At 39.4% G+C, this 19,122-nt stretch overlaps 1 protein-coding gene across 5 annotated transcripts in view; it reads left to right on the forward strand.

Moving 5' to 3' along the window:
• Positions 1-1,152: 1,152 nt before the first annotated feature.
• LOC126481313 (ADP-ribose glycohydrolase MACROD2-like) overlaps positions 1,153-19,122 on the forward strand; it is a 100,533-nt gene continuing 82,563 nt past the window's right edge. The window contains exons 1-3 of one of the 5 annotated variants that reach the window (XM_050104977.1): positions 1,167-1,265; positions 1,660-1,783; positions 15,068-15,160. In XM_050104977.1, coding sequence (XP_049960934.1) covers positions 1,257-1,265; positions 1,660-1,783; positions 15,068-15,160 — 226 coding nt within the window. In that variant the 5' untranslated portion in view covers positions 1,167-1,256. Of the gene's footprint in view, positions 1,388-1,448; positions 1,566-1,659; positions 1,784-15,067; positions 15,161-19,122 lie in introns of those variants that run through there. The other 4 variants (XM_050104985.1, XM_050105011.1, XM_050105002.1 and 1 more) reach the window with 4 other exon arrangements.

Genomic DNA, 19,122 nt, shown 5'->3' on the forward strand with positions numbered 1-19,122 from the left:
TGAAATTCTTCAGTGCTCTATCGCCTTCAAAGACATACTATCATAACAAGCAAGTTATAACACAAAAACAACAAAATTTGATGAAATCCAATACAGATCCCTCAAAGTAGCGAGCAAGGGACATCGTGTGACCAGACCCAAATGTCTGTTGTAGCTTCCGTTCACACACGCATCCAATGTGATCCACAGCTTGTGGCTTACTGTGGTTGCATCGTGAGCTACCATTCACACAGGATGTTACAAATTCTACGTAGTTGCACAGCTTTCACTAAGGTGTCAATTGAAGTCATATCAGCGGGTAAGAATGTTATAGTGCAAGTGATGGCCTCAGAGCTGTGACAAGAGTTAAATACAAGGAAGACGAAACTCACAGACTGCATCCGAAAATATATTTCGCATAGCCATAAATCAGAGGAAACAAACACAACAAAAGACATAGCACTCAGAGACGAAAATGCTGTCTGCAATGGCAAACTAATTTATAGCTGGCATGTAATTGTCGTCTGTGCACATGCCGCTCTTCCAAGATTTTAGAACCTTCTTGTATTCGTTGATATTGGCATTTCGAATAACTAATTTTCAGTCTAATAGCTGCCACATCTCACTCTGGGGGTATTTCCTGCATATGCTCCACAATTTATACAATGCTTGGTCTCACATTCACGAACTTTATGCGACTCGCTGTTTTGGTTTACCTGATTTATTTATTCCTTCGTGGGATATGTTATTGGTTTGCACACACACATACACACACACTGCTGCAGAAAATGGAATATAGGCTGTTTTTCTCGTAGCTCTAAAAACTGCGAAAATGTACCTGCCGACTACTGTTTTCACTCTTTTTTTCAGAAATAAAATAAAAACACACTGAAATCCAGCGGAGTAGAGCAGCCTTTACTGCACGTTAACTGCGACAGACTGCTCGTGTTTCGAAGTACTGCCGCAAGGTATCAGTGAGTGGCGCAACGAAGTACAACCAAGCTACGCTTTTTGTGGCGTGACAAAAGTTGCGTCTCTTAAGGTGCGCCACTAAAAACTGGGAGTTCACACAAGCAACTGCAGTATATCGCTAACTGTGGCGACACTTTCGTTGCTCCAGAGATCGAGCCTGTGGACTGAATGTGGAGCCATAATTGCATTGCAGGGGATAGCCACAGAGATTCTATGTCTCCAGCGATGTGTTTACTGAAAGTTGAAACAAATTCCGAGCGAGCGTATTGTGCTTGGAGTTGCACGTTGTTGATGCCTAAGAAATAATGTTAACGGTAGGCATTGTACGGGTTCGGGTTGTTTTAAATAAATACGCTGTGAAGCCTTTCAGGAAAATCTGAAAAGATTGAAAGTGTCGTAATTAAAAGCTATTGTTGCTTTCCGTAGCGGTGAAAAGGTGCACGAGATTTCTATAATTAAGTTGATTTATGACAATAAACAATACGTTTTTTGTTGTTTTGTTGGTTTCAGTAGTAAGGTATTTTATGCATTTATGAGGTCTGGATGTTGTATACAACCGTTAACATGGTACAAAATAAACCGTTATTGCGTTGCTTACTGGTTTCAGCAATAAGGTATTTTATGCATGCATTAGGTCTGGATGTTTTATACATCCGGTAGCTGCTAGAGAAAGCTTTTACTTACAGTAATTTTAAGCATTTTTGACAGGTTCCCGTAACTAGAAATTTAGCGGCGATTGTCTGTGGAAATAGTCAACCTGCTCGGAAGTTTTGGTATTTGACTTGCAGTTTTACTAATATCGTGGAGAAACGTAATTTTACAGGCAGACGGGGTAAGGCTTTGTTTTCTTTCATTATCATATCCATTCAGTCGTGTATATTGTAGATTATTGCATGTATCTTTGCGATACTTGCTTCTAAGAGAAGTTACATCAACGTCAGTTATGTGATACAGTAACAAAACCATTATGGTACGTTATGTTACTTGTTGCACTGAAACCTTGCTGGAAATTGTAAATATGGTTGCCCCAGACATATTAAGACTTGTCAGTAAGGATAGACTCATGAGCTTTCTGTAGACAGCAAGTCTCAGAAGCTGTAATAGAAACTAATCAATGCCGGCTTTGGTATCTCAACAGTTACTTAGTGGACCTTTTCCCCACATTTTTCGTAATTTATGTATCTTACATGCATCAAAATAGTTACCCCTTATCTGTTATGCGTTTTCTGAATTCACCATGCGGATATTTTTTATGTTGAAAAGTGCTTATGAATTTAGCGTCAGTGTAAATATTATGCTGTGTAACAGCTTAACACAACCATAATTTGGCGCTTGCATTCGTTGGCTTCGCCAGCTCACAAACAAATTATCGCCGTATAACATAACATAGAGGCTTTGGGCTATCCTACAGGTAACTGTCACGATACCTATAAGATCTAATGACGGAGGGGATGGTTGGGGTCATTGCTTTCACACACAATCCCTTCAAGCTACTAAACTGGAAGTAGTTTTCTTCATTAGATCTTGTACGAGATGAAATGGTCTCCATAAACTGTTGTAGTATGGGGATTAGGAAATGGCTTAATGCTCCAGTCATATAATTCTTTCCTGGTGTTTCAATTCACTCACTGATATTTTGCTGACTATCTGGTAGCTGTAAACCAAGTTGCTTCAATGTTATAAAAAAGTTTTCATTTATGCCTCATACTGATTAAACTATGTTGCCAAACACTTTGCAGAAACACATTAAATGACAAAAGTCTCTGTTGGTGGGGTAAGTCGTGTAGCTAAAGAAGGTGCAAGAAACCTAACACCGGAGATGTCTTACCAGGCAGAGGTCACTGCTCACAATAAGATTTATGTTCAAACTTATGGCTCACAATCAATAGGCACTCTAATTTTAATGTATATTTCTTAGAAATGGATGTCTGAAATTTTTTTTTTTTTTTTTTTTTTTTAAAGAAGTTGTCTGTATTGTTCTACTAAGGCACATGATACACACTTGAAAACATAAGCAATGGAAAAAAGTAGAAAACAAAATTCAGTGTCCTTTTGCCAGATAATTTTGTGGGTATAAACACTACTTTTGGATTTTGTACTGCACGGAATCCTATTTAGTGATTACAGTGTGTTCATTAATTTTTTTGGGGCCATATTGTAGTGCCAGTGCTGCGTGATTTGTTGGCAACAAATTTTCATCACTGGGCGAGTGACACTGTGGTTAATATTTCCAATTGCTCAAACAGCTGTGTGTGTGTGTGTGTGTGTGTGTGTGTGTGTGTGTGTGTGTGTGTTTGGGGGGGAGGGGGTGCAAACCCATGCACAGTATTGATTTTCCTTATTTTAAAACTAGAAGAGGATCACCCAGCTTGGAACTGGGAGAAAAAAAAATGGATTTTGTAAGGTTTCCTTGTAGTCCTATGGTTTTGTGATAAGGGGTCATTAGAAATTAGGAGGAAATCAGCTATTTTTCAAGCTATAAAAGTATTATTGTTAATGTAAACAAATGAGTGCCTTCAAACAAGTGTGTAGGTGCTCTTTTACGAAAGTTTATGTTGCTTTTAGGATATTGGCAGAACTCATTTTCAGGAAAATGAAGCAGTTTGGGGCTACCTATCATAAATAATACTTTCGTGTGCATTACGATAATTCAGTGGATTAAGCACTGAAATTTTTTAAGTGAGTTCTTAAACTGTAGAATTGAATCATAATTCTTATTTATATATACAAAATAAATCAGTTAATTCGGTTTGCAATGTGAGGAGCAAATAAGTTTGGTAGTGAGCAAGTCATGACAGCCTTGTTTTTTTCTTGCTGACTGAGCTGTCTAAGCACAACACACAACCTGCTGTACAACTTCTGTCAGTACTTCTGTCCTAGTTTCCAAACTTTACAGAAGTTCTCCTGCATGCCTTGTCGGACTACTACTTGAGTTAGTCAATGGAAATGATACTTGTAACATATATGAAATTTTATGCAATATTTTTTTTAACAGTTTTATGACTGAATGTAATTTCTCAAACAAACTTAACTTTGAATAACCACTAATAAGTGATGACAACTTGCCCTTTGCAGTCATCAGCACTGTTGTTGTTGTGGTCTTCAGTCCTGAGACTGGTTTGATGCAGCTCTCCATGCTACTCTATCCTGTGCAAGCTGCTTTATCTCCCAGTAACTACTGCAACCTAAATCTTTCTGAATCTGTTTGGTGTATTCATCTCTTGGTCTCCCTCTACGATTTTTACCCTCCACGCTGCCCTCCAGTACTAAATTGGTGATCCCTTGATGCCTCAGAACATGTCCTACCAACCGAACCCTTCTACTAGTCAAGTTGTGCCACAAATTTCTCTTCTCCCCAATTCTATTCAATACCTCCTCATTAGTTATGTGATCTACCCATCTAATCTTCAGCATTCTTCTGTAACACCACATTTCAAAAGCTTCTTTCTCTTCTTGTCCAAACTATTTATCGTCCATGTTTCACTTCCATACATGTCTACACTCCATACAAATACTTTCAGAAACGACTTCCTGGCATTTAAATCTATACTCGATGTTAACGAATTTCTCTTCTTCAGAAACACTTTCCTTCCCATTGCCAGTCTACATTTTATATCCTGTCTACTTCGAACATCATCAGTTATTTTGCTCCCCAAATAGCAAAACTCCTTTACTACTTTAACTGTGTCATTTCCTAATCTAATTCCCTCAGCATCGCCCGACTTAATTCGACTACATTCCATTACCCTCATTTTACTTTTGTTGATGTTCATCTTATATCCTCCTCCTTTCAAGACACTATCCATTCCGTTCAACTGCTCTTCGAAGTCCTTTGCTGTCTCTGACAGAATTATAAGGTGAGCAAGATATATGAGACAGGCGAAATACCCTCAGACTTCAAGAAGAATATAATAATTCCAACCCCAAAGAAAGCAGGTGTTGACAGATGTGATAATTACCGAACTATCAGTTTAATAAGTCACGGCTGCAAAATACTTACACGAATTCTTTACAGACGAATGGAAAAACTAGTAGAAGCCAACCTCGGGGAAGATCAGTTTGGATTCCGTAGAAATATTGGAACATGGGAGGCAATACTGACCTTACAACTTATCTTAGAAGCTAGATTAAGGAAAGGCAAACCTACGTTTCTAGCATTTGTAGACTTAGAGAAAGCTTTTGACAATGTTGACTGGAATACTCTCTTTCAAATTCTGAAGGTGGCAGGGGTAAAATACAGGGAGCGAAAGGCTATTTACAACTTGTACAGAAACCAGATGGCAGTTATAAGAGTCGAGGGACATGAAAGGGAAGCAGTGGTTGGGAAGAGAGTAAGACAGGGTTGTAGCCTCTCCCCGATGTTATTCAATCTGTATATTGAGCAAACAGTGAAGGAAACAAAAGAAAAATTTGGAGTAGGGTTTAAAATCCATGGAGAAGAAATAAAAACTTTGAGGTGTAAACAAAATTTGCTGTCTCAAGCATCAATTATCAGATTCGGAATTTCATCTGGAAATCTCAGAAAAATTTTTGATAGGCTTGAGTCATCACCTTTTTCTAATCCAATCAGTTAGAGTGCTAGAATATCACATTTAGAGGCCACATGGAGTCATCTTCATCTTCGTTTCCCCTCTATCCAAAATCTGATTGGGTTGGGTTGGGGTATCAAGGGTACTTCGCCACTTTACTCTGTCTTTCCACCATTCTTTTTCCACAATTTGGTTCCATATCAGGTTTATCTTCCTTAAACTCATCTTTATTGTATCAATCCATCTTGTTCTCAGTCTTACTCTTAGCCTGTTGTCCTCAATCTTGAACTCAGTCATTCTTCTTGGTATTCTTCCCTCTCCCATCCTCTTCACTTGACCAAACTATTTTAATCAATTTTTTCAACTTTCTGAGTCCACCTCTCCAGTCCAATTTCCTTCCTAATATCTTCATTTGTCTCTCCTTGTCTTCCCTAGTACACTTCTCAGAAACTTCATTTCACTGGATTGTATTTTACCCTCCTGTCTTCTAGTCATAGTCCAAGTACCTGAACTGTAAATTAGTATGGGTGTGAAGAAAGTCCTGTATAGCACCAGCTTGCACCTCATTGTTACTTCCCTTCCCCACACCATGCCCTTCACACACTGGTAAAATGTAATAAACTGTTGTATTCTTTTGCTAATTTCTGTCTCTAATCGACCACTACCCATTAATACACGTCCCAAATATTTAAAGTTGTCCACTATTTCAATATCCCGTCCCTTAATATGAATTTGTCCCTTGCCCTCTCTATCCACTCTGGTTGCCACCATGGTCTTGCCTTTCTCCACACTAAATTTCATTCCATATTTCACGATCTTATCATTTAGGATGTCTATTTGTTTTTGTACCTCCTTACTGCTTGTTCCCCACACCACAGTATCATCAGCAAATAGTAACAGCTTCATCCCCCTTCCTCTATGGGCTTCTTTTCTCTCTTTGACTGTTTCATCCATCACCATTATAAATAGTAGTGGTGATATCACACTCCCTTGTCTTAGTCCCGTAACATTCTTAAACCATCAGTTCTTCCAACTGGTGTCTCCACACAACTAGAGCTTTTTTCATACAGTGCCTGGATGACTTCAAGTGTTTGCTTTCCAACTCACTTTCTCTTGAATGTTGCCCATACCTTTTCCCTGGGAACACTGTCGTAAGCTTTCACTAGGTCAAGAAATGTCATCACCAGATCATTCCCTTACTCCCAATGTCTTTCCATCAACTGTCTCATACTAAAGATTGGGTCCATTGTTGATCTACCATGATGAAAACCATACTGCTCCTCTTCTAACTGCTCTTCCACTTTTTCTCTCACTCTTCTTTCCAGTATCCTCACCATTAATTTTGCTACTTGGGGTATGAGTATGATCCCTTGATTGTTATCACATACTTTCCGGTCACCCTTCTTGAAAACTGGGATTATTATTCCCTTTCCCCATTCTTCAGGTACACTTTTATGGGTCCAAATGCATCTTACAAGGGAACCTCCCCATCGCACCCCCCTCAGATTTAGTTATAAGCTGGTACAGTGGATAGGCCTTGAAAAACTGAACACAGATCAATCGAGAAAACAGGAAGAAGTTGTGTGGAACTATGAAAAAAATTAATAAAATATACAAATTGAGTAGTCCATGCGAACATAGGCAACATCAAGGAGAATATGAGCTCAGGAGCGTCGTGGTCCCGTGGTTAGCGTGAGTAGGTGCGGAACGAGAGGTCCTTGGTTCAAGTCCTCCATCGACTGAAAATTTTAGTTTATTTATTTTCGCGAAGTTATGATCTGTCCGTTCGTTCATTGACGTCTCTGTTCACTGTAATAAGTTTAGTGTCTGTGTTTTGCGACCGCACTGCAAAACCGTGCGATTAGTAGACGAAAGGACGTGCCTCTCCAATGGGAACCGAAAACATTTGATCGCAAGGTCATAGGTCAACCGATTCCTCCACAGGAAAACACGTCTGATATATTCTAAACGACACTGGTGACGGCATGTGCGTCACATGACAGGTATATGTTGTCGGCCCACCTAACGTGTACACTTAGCGAATGGGTAAAAAGATTCTTCTACCTTGCCCGATTTAGGTTTTCTTGTGGAAAACCACTCCCAAAAAAGTGATGAAAACATAAGAGTTTGTCACATAAACTGAAAATAAAAAATTAAACTTTTCAATCGAGAGAAGACTTGAACCTAGGACCCTCGTTCCGTAGCTGCTCTCGCTAAGCACGGGACCACAGCGCTCCTTGACTCCCATTGTCCTTGATGTTGCCTATCTTCGAATGAACTACTCAGTTTGTATATTTTACTAATTTTTTTCATAGTTCCACGCGACTTCTTCCTGTTTTCTCGATTGATCTGTGTTCAGTTTTACAAGGCCTATCCACTGTGCCAACTTATAACTAAATCTGAGGGGGGTGCGATGGGGAGGTTCCCTTGTTAGTAGTCTATACAGCCACTGTAGCCCAACTGGTCCAGCTGCCTTTATCATCTTCACAGCAATTTCATCCATCCTAGGTGCCTTTCCTGTTTTCATTTTTCTCAGAGCTAGTTCCATTTCTAGCATCATTACATCCTCCTCTTCTTCCAGACCCCTGCCCTCCTGCTGTACTTCTATTTCCTTTCCATTGTCGTTCTTCACATTTAGTAGTGTATCAAAGTACTCTTTCCATCTTTTCCTTATCTCCTCTGGTTGCATTAATAGCTCTCTGCTTTCCCATTTCACTAGCTTTGTGTGTGTTTTTTTTTCCTTCCTCATACTCTTTGTAATTCCATATATCATCCTTTTACCGCTAGTAACATCTTTTTCCAACTCTTGTGTGAATTTCTCCCAGTTTTTCTCTTTTCTTCTGCTACCATTTTCTCACACTTTTTTTTACTATCCTGGTATTTCCTTTTACTTTCAGGTGTTCGGTCTCTGTTCCATTCATGCCAGGCTTTCTTCTTTTCTTTTACCGGCTCCTTTACCCTCTCATTCCACCATGGTGTCTCCTTTTCCATTACCCTTCCAGACACTCTGCCACAAGTCTTCTCAGCAGAGCTTACAAATACTTCTTTGAACTTACCCCATTCCTCTTCCACATTGCCATACTCGGTGTTAGGGATTTTACGCTTGAGTAACTCCTTAAACTTTTCTTGTACCATGCCATCCTTTAGTTTCCTCACTTTTATTTTCCTTTCTCTTTCTTTCTTTATGTCTTTCAATTTATCGAATCTCACCTTTGCCACCACCACTCGATGGTCTCCATCTAAAGCCTCTCCTGGGAGTGCAGTTACATCCATCAACTGTCTCCGATTTTTCTTTTCTACCAGAAAGTAATCAATGACAATCTTCGTCCATCTATCACCCCATCCATATCTCGTAATTTTTGCAATGTCAAAAGAAGGATTCAAGAGGAAAGAGAAATTACTTTGTGGACCACTAAACAAAGATCTTAGGAAAAGACTTGCCAAATGTTACACCTGGAGCATTGCACTATATGGTGCGAAGACCTGGACATTGAGGAAGGAAGATGAAAGAAGGCCGGAGGCACTAGAGATGTGGATATGGAGAAGAATGGAAAAAGTGAAATGGGAAGACTGAGTAAGGAATGAAGAAGTATTAAGAAGAGTTGCAGATGAAAGAAACATGCTGAAAGTAATCAGAAAGAGAAAACAGAACTGGATTGGACATTGTTTGAGGAGGGACTGTTTATTGAAGGAAGGAATAGAACAAATGGTGGAGGGAAAAGGGGAAAGAGGAAAAAGAAGATATCAGATGCTGGACAATATTAAAGGAGAAAAATATTCAGAAATGGAAAGACTGGCTATGGACAGACTAAAGTGGAAGAGGCTTAACCCATGGCAAGACCTGCCATAAGGCAGAATACCATACTACTACTACTACTACTTTTACAGAACCATGTGTTGCCCACAATCAGCCCGTTTCTTTCACAGAAATCAACCAGTTTCTCTCCTTCCTCATTTTTCCTCCCATATCCATATGGGGCAATTATCTCCTTCTTCCCTAGCCTTTCTTTGCCTACCTGCACATTTACGTCCCCCATTACTATTGCTTCCACATCTGTAATTATACTCTCTAATGCCTCTAGAAAATCCTCTGTTTTCTTCTTTATTTCCTGTTTGTGCTGCATATACTTTGATGAAGTCCTTCACTACATTCCTTGTCCTGAGCCGAGTCCTTGTCGCCCTATCACTTATGTATTCCACTGCTTCCACATATTCCTCTAGGTTTGGTTTTACTATGGTACCTACTCCCTTTTTGAGTTCTTGTCCACCACTCCAGTAGAGTGTGTAGCCTTTCCTCATTTTCCTCCCTTCCATCTAACTTCACTATGTCTCATCAGTTCTATGTTCTCCTTTACCATGAAGTCTATCAACTCTTCCACCTTCCCAGTAAGGGTCATCACATTAATGATACCCACCTTCATTGTGTTGGTGCCTAGTCGCCCACTTCTCACAGTTCCCCCAGCACCCCAAGAACTGTGCATCACCTGCAGGGAATGCACTAACCTTTTCTGAGGCTGGTTTTGAAGTACCATTTCAAATATAGGCTATTATTACGATGAGATCGCCACTCCCAAAGGCATTTTAGAGCTGCTACCAACATATGTTTAGGCTGCTAAGATGGAGAACAGACGCCGTTTGTAGCCACACCTTGGGAGTACAGACACTACGGGAAGTAAGATACAAAGACAGTTCTTCCGCTTTTCCACCGTTGGGACTTGTAAAATCCTCTTCCGCTTTCCATCCGTTGTCTGTTTTCACCTGTTACCCTGGTGAGGGGCCCTTACAGGGTACTACCATCTGGAGCCAGATGGACACAAGTTTTTTAACGAGGTTGTTACTCCTCCCCCTCCTCCTTCCCCACCACTTGCAAGGTGAGACTTCGGGCTTGGGACCGGCACTGGCAGAATTTTATAGACCAAAGGGAGTAACATTACAAATAGTACAGTAATACAAAATACTAATTTTTGTACGATTTAAAGGGGCTATTATCTCCCCTCCCCCCCCCCCCCCCCCCCCCCCCATTTCCCCTCCCACCTCAGTGAACAGTGATGACTATGTAACATCAACCAACATGTGACACCTATTCTGGTGCTGTGAACATCTGAAAGCACTCAGAACAACAGCCATTATTTTTCCAGAGGGCATGTAGTTTTACTGTGTGATTAAATTATGATGATACCTCTTGGGTAAAATGAGGCCTGGCAGGGACAACTCAGGAACATGTTGTCATCGGTAGAAACAAAACTGGCAGCCTACGAATTGGGGTCACAAATTTCAGATCCCTTTATTGAGCAGATAGGTTAGAAAATTGATAGGGGGAAGTTAGATATTGTGGGGACTAGCGAAGTTCAGTGGCAGGATGAACAGGGCTTCTGGTCAGTTGAATACAGAGTTATAAACACCAAATAAAATAAGGATGATGGAGGTGTAGGTCTAATAATGAATACGAAAATAGGAATGCAGGTAAACTACCATGAATAGCATAATGAATGTATTGTTATAGACATGAAGCCAATGCCCGCCACAGTAGCACAAGTTTATATGCCAACTAGATCTGCAGATGGTGAAGAGATAGAAAGAACTTATGATGAGATAAAAGTAATTGTTCAAATAGTTAAGGGATAGGCAAATAAAATCGTGATGGAGAACTGGAATTCAGTGGTAGGAAGAGGAAGAGAATGAAAAATAGTAGAATTAGGTACTGGGGGAAAGGAATGAAAGAGGAAGGTGCCATCTAGAATTTTACACAGAGCATAATTTAATTATGAAAGAAGGTTGATTAAGTGGAGGAGACCTGGAGACACTAGAAGGTTTCTGATTGATTATATTATGATAAGACAGAGATTTTGGAAGCAGATTTTAAACTGTATGACATTTCCAGAGGCAGATTTGGATTCTGGCCTCAATTCATTGGTTATGAACTGTAAATTAAAATTGAAAAAAAGTGGGAAATTAAGGAGTTGAGACCTGGATAAGTTGCAAGAACTAGATGTGGTTGAGAGTTGCAGAGGGAGCAGTAGGCAACGATTGACTGAAAAGGGGAACGGAATCCAGAAAATGACAAATGAGTAGCTTTGAGAGATGAAATTGTGAAGCCAGCAGAGGATCTAGTAAGTGAAAAGAGAAGACCTAGTGGAAATCATTGGGTATCGCAGGGGATACTGAATTTAATTGATGAAAGGAGAAAAAAAAAAAAAAAAAAAAATATATATATATATATATATATATATATATATATATATATATATATATATATATGATATGAATATAATAGAGGGAAACATTCCACGTGGGAAAAATATATCTAAAAAGAAAGATGATGAAACTTACCAAACAAAAGCGCTGGCAGGTCGATAGACACACAAACAAACACAAACATACACACAAAATTCTAGCTTTCGCAACCAATGGTTGCCTCGTCAGGAAAGAGGGAAGGAGAAGGAAAGACAAAAGGATATGGGTTTTAAGGGAGAGGGTAAGGAGTCATTCCAATCCCGGGAGCGGAAAGACTTACCTTAGGGGGAAAAAAGGACAGGTATACACTCGCACACACACACATATCCATCCACACATACACAGACACAAGCAGACCTAATTCTGCTTGTGTCTGTGTATGTGTGGATGGATATGTGTGTGTGTGCGAGTGTATACCTGTCCTTTTTTCCCCCTAAGGTAAGTCTTTCCGCTCCCGGGATTGGAATGACTCCTTACCCTCTCCCTTAAAACCCATATCCTTTTGTCTTTCCTTCTCCTTCCCTCTTTCCTGACGAGGCAACCATTGGTTGCGAAAGCTAGAATTTTGTGTGTATGTTTGTGTTTGTTTGTGTGTCTATCGACCTGCCAGCGCTTTTGTTTGGTAAGTTTCATCATCTTTCTTTTTTTATATATATATATATATATATATATATATATATATATATATATATATATATGAAGCTGATAAGAAGGAATACAAACATCTAAAAAATGAGGCTGACAGGAAGTGCAAAATGGCTACATGGAAATGTAAGGATATAGAAGCATATATAACTAGAGGAAAGGTAAATACCCCACCTATTGAAAGCTGAATAGACATTTAAAGAAAAGAAAAGCAGATGTATGAATATCAAGAGCCGAGATGGAAAACCACTACTAAGCAAAGAAGGGAAAGGTGGAAGGAGGGGCTGAACAAGGGAAAGAAAGGCAGTTTTATAGAAAGGGAAGAGGACTTAAATCATGAGATAGGAGATTTGATATTGCGAGAAGAATTTGACAGAGCACTAAAAGACCCAAATCAAAACAAGGCTCCTGTAGCAGACAACTTTCCCTCAGAACTACTGAAGTTCTTGGGAGAACAGCCATAACAAAACTATTCCACTTGGTTTGCGAGGTGTATGAGACAGGCTTCAAGAGGTATGTAATAATTCCAATTCCAAAGAAATCTGGTGCTGACAGGTGTAAATATTACTGAACTATCAGTTTAATAAGTCATGACTGCAAAATAACAACATTAATGATTTACAGAAGACTGAGAGGACTGGCATGAGCCAATCATGGGAAAGATCAGTTTGTGTTCCCGAAAAGTTCAAAAATACTTGAGGCAATACTAACCCTACGGCTTACCATAGAAGATAGGTTAATTAAAGGCAAACCTACGTTAATGTCTTTCGTAAACTTGCAGCAAGCTTTTGACATTGTCAAATGGAATATCCTATGTGAAATTCTGAAGGTAGCAGGGGCTTAGTACTGGGAGCGAAAGGCTATTTTATTGAAACCAGACTGCAGTTACAAGAGTGAAAGTATGTGAAAGGGAAGCAATAATTGAGAAGGGAATGGGATAGGGTTGTAGTCTACGCCCAATGTTATTCAACATTCAACAACCAGTAAAGGAAACCAAAGAAAAATTTGGAAAAGGAATTGAAGTGCAGGGAGAAGAAATGAAAACTTTGAGGTTTACCGATGCCATTGTAATTCTGTTAGAGACAGCAAAAGGCTTGGAACAGTTGAATGGAATGGACAGGGTATGGAAAGGAAGATATAAGACGGACATTAACTAAACAGATATAATGGAATGTTGTCAGAGTAAAGAAGGCACTGCTAAGGGTATTGATCAGGAAATGAGAAGTAGATGAGTTTTGTTATTTGTGTAGCAAATAACTGATGGCCGAAGTGTTGAGGGTATAAAATGTAGGCTGGCAGTGGCAGGAAAAGTGTTTTCATCTGAAGAGGAATAATTACTTAAAATGAAATGTAGATTTAAGTGATAGGAAGTCTTTTCTGAAGGTATTGGTCTTGTGTGTAGCCTTTTATTGAAGTTAAACATGAACAATAAACACTTCAGACAAGAAGAGAGTAGAGGGTTTCAAAATATGGTGCTACAGAAGAATGCTGAAGACTAGGCAGGTAGATAACATAACCAATGAGAAGGTACTAAATAGAATTGAGGAGAAAAGAAATTGTGGCATAACTTGATTAAAAGAATGAATTTGTTGATGGACACACTCTGACACATCAGGAGGTCAACAACTTGGATGAAGACCACAACAACATTTATGTCTCCCGATCAAAGCAGCTGTGCAAAGTGTCATCATTTTTCTAAAAGTGACATAGCAGAGTTTAAAGACTATGGAAAAAAAAGTCTTCTGATGGGGGTAGCATTAGAAGGACAATTTAATCAGTAAATCAAAATAGTCTTATAGCAGTTGATATATGTAAAGCTTGATCGTATAAAATTTTCTGTATATGCTTGGAGTGAAGATGATGCATGCAAGAAATACATAGCACATAAACTATGTTGACTAACAAGGGGACCGCATCTATTTGTCGTCCCTGATTTCGTCTAAATTTATTGTATGTACTGCTTCCCTTGTTTTATGATTAATATGACTTCAGCATATGTAAATCATCAACTGTAAAATAAGAACAGTTTCTAATTTTATTTAAGAACTTCTTGTGTCCACCTTACAATCCCTTCGTAATATATTTGCAGTCCCGACTTTTCCTTCGCCTTTCCTTTTTATGCCTTCTATGGAAATATGTATAAATACAATATATTCAGCATTATTTTGGTTAATTAGCAGTGTAAGTAATGTAAAAATTGAAAATTAAAAAAGAAGTGTTTGCAGAGGGACTGTCACATTGCCATTCTGTACTTTTCCACTATGCCAACTGCTGCCTGGCTGCTGCACTGCTCTTGTAAGCGTGGCAGTCTAGAAAACCATGAAGCATCCACATTTCATAAAATTAATGAATGAGCCTAAACTATGTGTTTTGTTTTTGATGGAAAACTATTTTTTGAGATGAAGAAAGCAGACATCCACATACAATTTGTCAGGGAATATTCTCTCTTATTTCAGCAGACCTAGCTGTTATGTGAATCTAAAAGACTGTTATCTATAAAGTCTATTAAATCACATTCCAGAATATCTCATGACTTAAGTAAAAAACAGTGGTCAAATTTTCACTCATACAAACAATGGAATACTGAAAACTACAAAGTGAGCATGTGCACATGTTGGAGGACTTTTGTAAGATTTTTATTCATCATTCCTAAACTTGAAAGTCATACATAAATGTAAGATCACAGAAACGAAGCATTCTACTTTCAGGAATGGCAGGTGCTGCAAAAATTGTAAATCTCGAACATGTTGATACATGGGATCAGTACTTTAAGAAGAACAGAGACCGACTGAAAGATCATTGTAAGTACTTGTGCAAGATCTTCATTAAATTTCACAGTTCTATTTATAATAGGCCTGATCATTGAACTTGGTATTTGAACGATATTAAATAGTCATTGCACCCTCCAGTTATGCGTACCTGCAAGGATGGAACAGGAAATTTGCCTTGATTAAGAGGGTGCAGTGGACAGTAATAAGCAGAAAGTGGCATAAACATCAGCATCCAGAATTAGAAACCCCCTTCTGTTCTTTACTGTTACGCATCCCTTAAACAGAAACCCTGAATTCTGTCCTACCTAATCTGAGACTAGTTTCTTCCTAACCTTCTACTCTTTTGTCATGCATCAATTAATCAGGAATCCTGGATACTATTCCTACTTAATATGAGACCAGTTTCTTCTTATCCTTACACTCTTTTGCTGTAGGATGAAACCTCTTGTTCTGGATGCTAGTTTTATGTGACTGCACATGTGTCAGGTGCTGCATGGTAAGTAGAGTTTTTCATCCTTCTCCATCTTTATTTTGATTTATTGTCAGACAGTCTTTTAGTGAGGCATCCTACAAATAGAAATGACCTTCCTGCTGGAAATCAATGCAAAGGAAGTAGCTGTGGTTTCTTTGCTCCAACTGCTGTTGTAGCTCATGAAATGTAACAAGAAATCTGATTGCAGTTTATGTTAAAACTTCCTAACATATTTTGTAATCACTTGTCAGCAGATGTTAATCTTTGTACTACAACTATGACATAATGGGTCGTATTTTATGATAGGATGCAGTGATTTATATGAGTTACAATTTAAAATTCACTAAACAAAAATCATATAAAGCTTTGTGGTGTGATGACTGGAAGAGGCTTTGCTCTTCAGAAACTGAAATATCCAGATACATGATACAAGAATAAAACCATAATAATAGAAAAGTCTTCAGTTTGTCAGAAGTGTTATGTGGTATGCATTTTCTTTCTTCCATCCTTTGAATTAACATGTCGAGCCTATTACAGGGTGTCTCAGGCCTTACTGGGGCTCCAAACCATGGTAAAACTTGACATTTTTTGTGTGAACAGTATCACTAATAGAAGTGATAAAATATAGGAAAAAAGCCTGTGACTGGCTGAGAATTGAACCTTGAACCTTTGTATTTTTAGTTTTAATCATACAACCAGAGCCACACAGGTATAATATAATAATTTGCTCAGAAAAATTTTACATAACCCTCATGGCTTGATAGTTTTATTGTTGTAGTAGTTGTTGTTGTTGTTGGAAACTTTAAAAACTTTGTTCTCAATACTCTTTTGCCCATAGGAAGTCACTGTGGACAATTTTTGTGTGATGGAAGTTAAAGTAAGCCTGCATTCTCGGGTAAGGTCAGCAGAGCATGTTGTGGCTCCAGTCATGAATGGGACAAATATGGCTCTTCTATGCTGTTCAGCCTGCCAACAGTTTTCAGAGCATAAATCAAGCTTAGACCGTGTGCACTGCTGTTGCTTTATGTTCCCACCACAACGACATCATTGGAACATTCAGTAGCTATTGTGAGGTCAGAACATATGAGGCTATCAGCACTATAGTGGCCTAACCCACTGCACACTGGTTTGTGGGAATCGCCATTGGAAGATATTGTCGTTTGCAGAATTGATGTGTGAGGTAGTGATTGCGGCATATAGCAATGGGTGTGGTATACGTAACGTGGTATGGTGTCCGGTGATCGGCTATACATGGAGTTAACAGTAATAGTGTTTTTAGACCGTTTATTGTGTGGGTTAGGCTACTATTGTTTTGGCACACTTGGTCATAATACACAAAATATGTGGGATTGGCTGTTATTGTTTTACACGCCGTAGTCAAACATTGGACAAGATACACGAGGCATTAATGTTCATCATCCTTATCATCATTTACAGGGATGGTGTTGCCACACAGCTGTGCAGATGTCTTCAAGTTATGGTAATAGCTATGGTACAATGAGGGTATGAATTGCAGCAAGTTCATTAAATCGGTCTTTTTCAACGTGCTAATAGCGCATCCATTGGGATATAGTATGCCCAGAGTCTCAATTAATCTCAACCCTCGTTTAGCAAAACTGACATCGGCAAACGGGACATCTGGCTCATTGGAGTACTTCCAAAACATGGTATGTGGAGAGGATGCTTTATACTGAAGCCACTGAGTGTGGAACCGTTGCATCCTGGTTATTTTGTGTCGACACTTTACGGTTACATATGTTTCTCTCTAAACATACTGTGGACATGAAATCGTTTCTTGTCATGGGTATAGTGGTGAAGGATTGTTGTTTATGTGCAGTATTAATGACATTCATCCGGTCAGAGGGTGTGTATATGTTTGGGTGAAATTTCCTGTTCTTTGTGATGATACAGAAGTCCTGTAGGTATGAATGCCCACTGACCAGGAATTTGTGATGGATTACTTCCGGTGTGAGGTCTGCATGCAGCACTATGAATTGACGCAGTAAGGCCATTTTTATATTCTGATATTGCCCGCCACATTGATCCGAGTACATAATCAGTCACTTTGTTTGAACGTTATGTTTAGTGTAATGCATGAGACACAATCCAATTTCTTGCGGTCCTCGGTATGCTTCACCCTCACTCCATACATGGTGCTCTCTTGGTACATAGGTCGTCTATACCCAGGCAGTATGTCCATAGTTGTCACTTGTAGTAACAGATACCTGTTGTAAGTACCAGTGTCGGTAAAGTCCTCATCAAATCAAAGGCAATCACGGTCATATCGTTGTCCTGATGCCCTCTTCAGCTGCATCGTGATGCATTCCCATCAGCGCACTATTGGCCTTTCATTGATGTAACTCTCTTTCATGTTCCCATTTACCCTTCCCTTCTGCGGTGTCGGCTGCAGCATGTTTGATGTTATAGAGATCACATTTATGACAGGAATCACTTACAGGGGGATGAAAGGACAAGATTAAATCTTGTATTAAATATCTAACCAAACATGTAGTACAAGACCGGGTCATCATGCTCGACTTTATATAAATGGTATAACTTCCCCATGCTCAGGTCTGGCGACAAATACTTCCGATCCACTGTTTCATTCATTCATTCATTCATTCATTCATGCATAATGGCTCCGATATGCTGGAAACCGTTTTATGAAGTTCTCTACCTCAACTGTCTCTACTATTGATGTTTTGTTTTTAGCAGGTCATGCACCTCACTTATCGATAGGTGAGGTCTGGTGCTGCACTTTGTGTGAATCAACCCTTGTAATCCTACTATCTGGTATCTGTAAAATGGTGTTAAAGAATGTTTTACACACCTTCACATCCACTCTTCGCTCTGGAAATGGCATAGGTGTGTTGTTACTTGTCTCGACTCTGTAGTACCAGAGGAACACATGCGTGCTGTAGGGGACTACCTTCATCATAACAAAAATGTGTGCCGACTGCAAGTCGAAACTACCTAATGCATAGAACGAGTCAAATATATGTTGCTGGTGTTCAGGTGAAAAATGTCGACCACATTCCTTCTGACACGTGCATGCTCAGAGGGTGGGACATTTCTTTGGCACATTTCCCTTCACATTAATGTATTCTTCCCCTTTCGGTCACTTTTCTTTTTGAGTGTTCCGTGCCCACGGGTGTGCATTCTGGACCAGTTTTCTTCCTCGTTGCGGTGCAATTACAATACCAGTACTATGATCCCTCTCTGGTACGTCTATGGTTGATGTAGTGGGTGTGGTATCCTTTCATGTACCAGATAGATTGGGCTGTGCTATCATGACATGTAACTAATCTGCTGTACCACTTGCACGCTGGCTGAATTGGCCAGGTGCACATTCCACGTCTGAGGCATTGGTAGTAGTGTCCGATCCAAATAGGTCTGAAATGGAAATATTCCTTATCTGCACCGGTGTTCATATCTGATCATATGAGTCCAAACAAGGGAACATAACACCATCATTACCTTGTAGTGCAGCTTCGACATCTTCACCAGGGCTACTGCACAT

Source organism: Schistocerca serialis, chromosome 1 (genome assembly GCF_023864345.2).
Source record: "Schistocerca serialis cubense isolate TAMUIC-IGC-003099 chromosome 1, iqSchSeri2.2, whole genome shotgun sequence".
Classification (NCBI taxonomy): Eukaryota; Metazoa; Arthropoda; class Insecta; order Orthoptera; family Acrididae; genus Schistocerca; species Schistocerca serialis.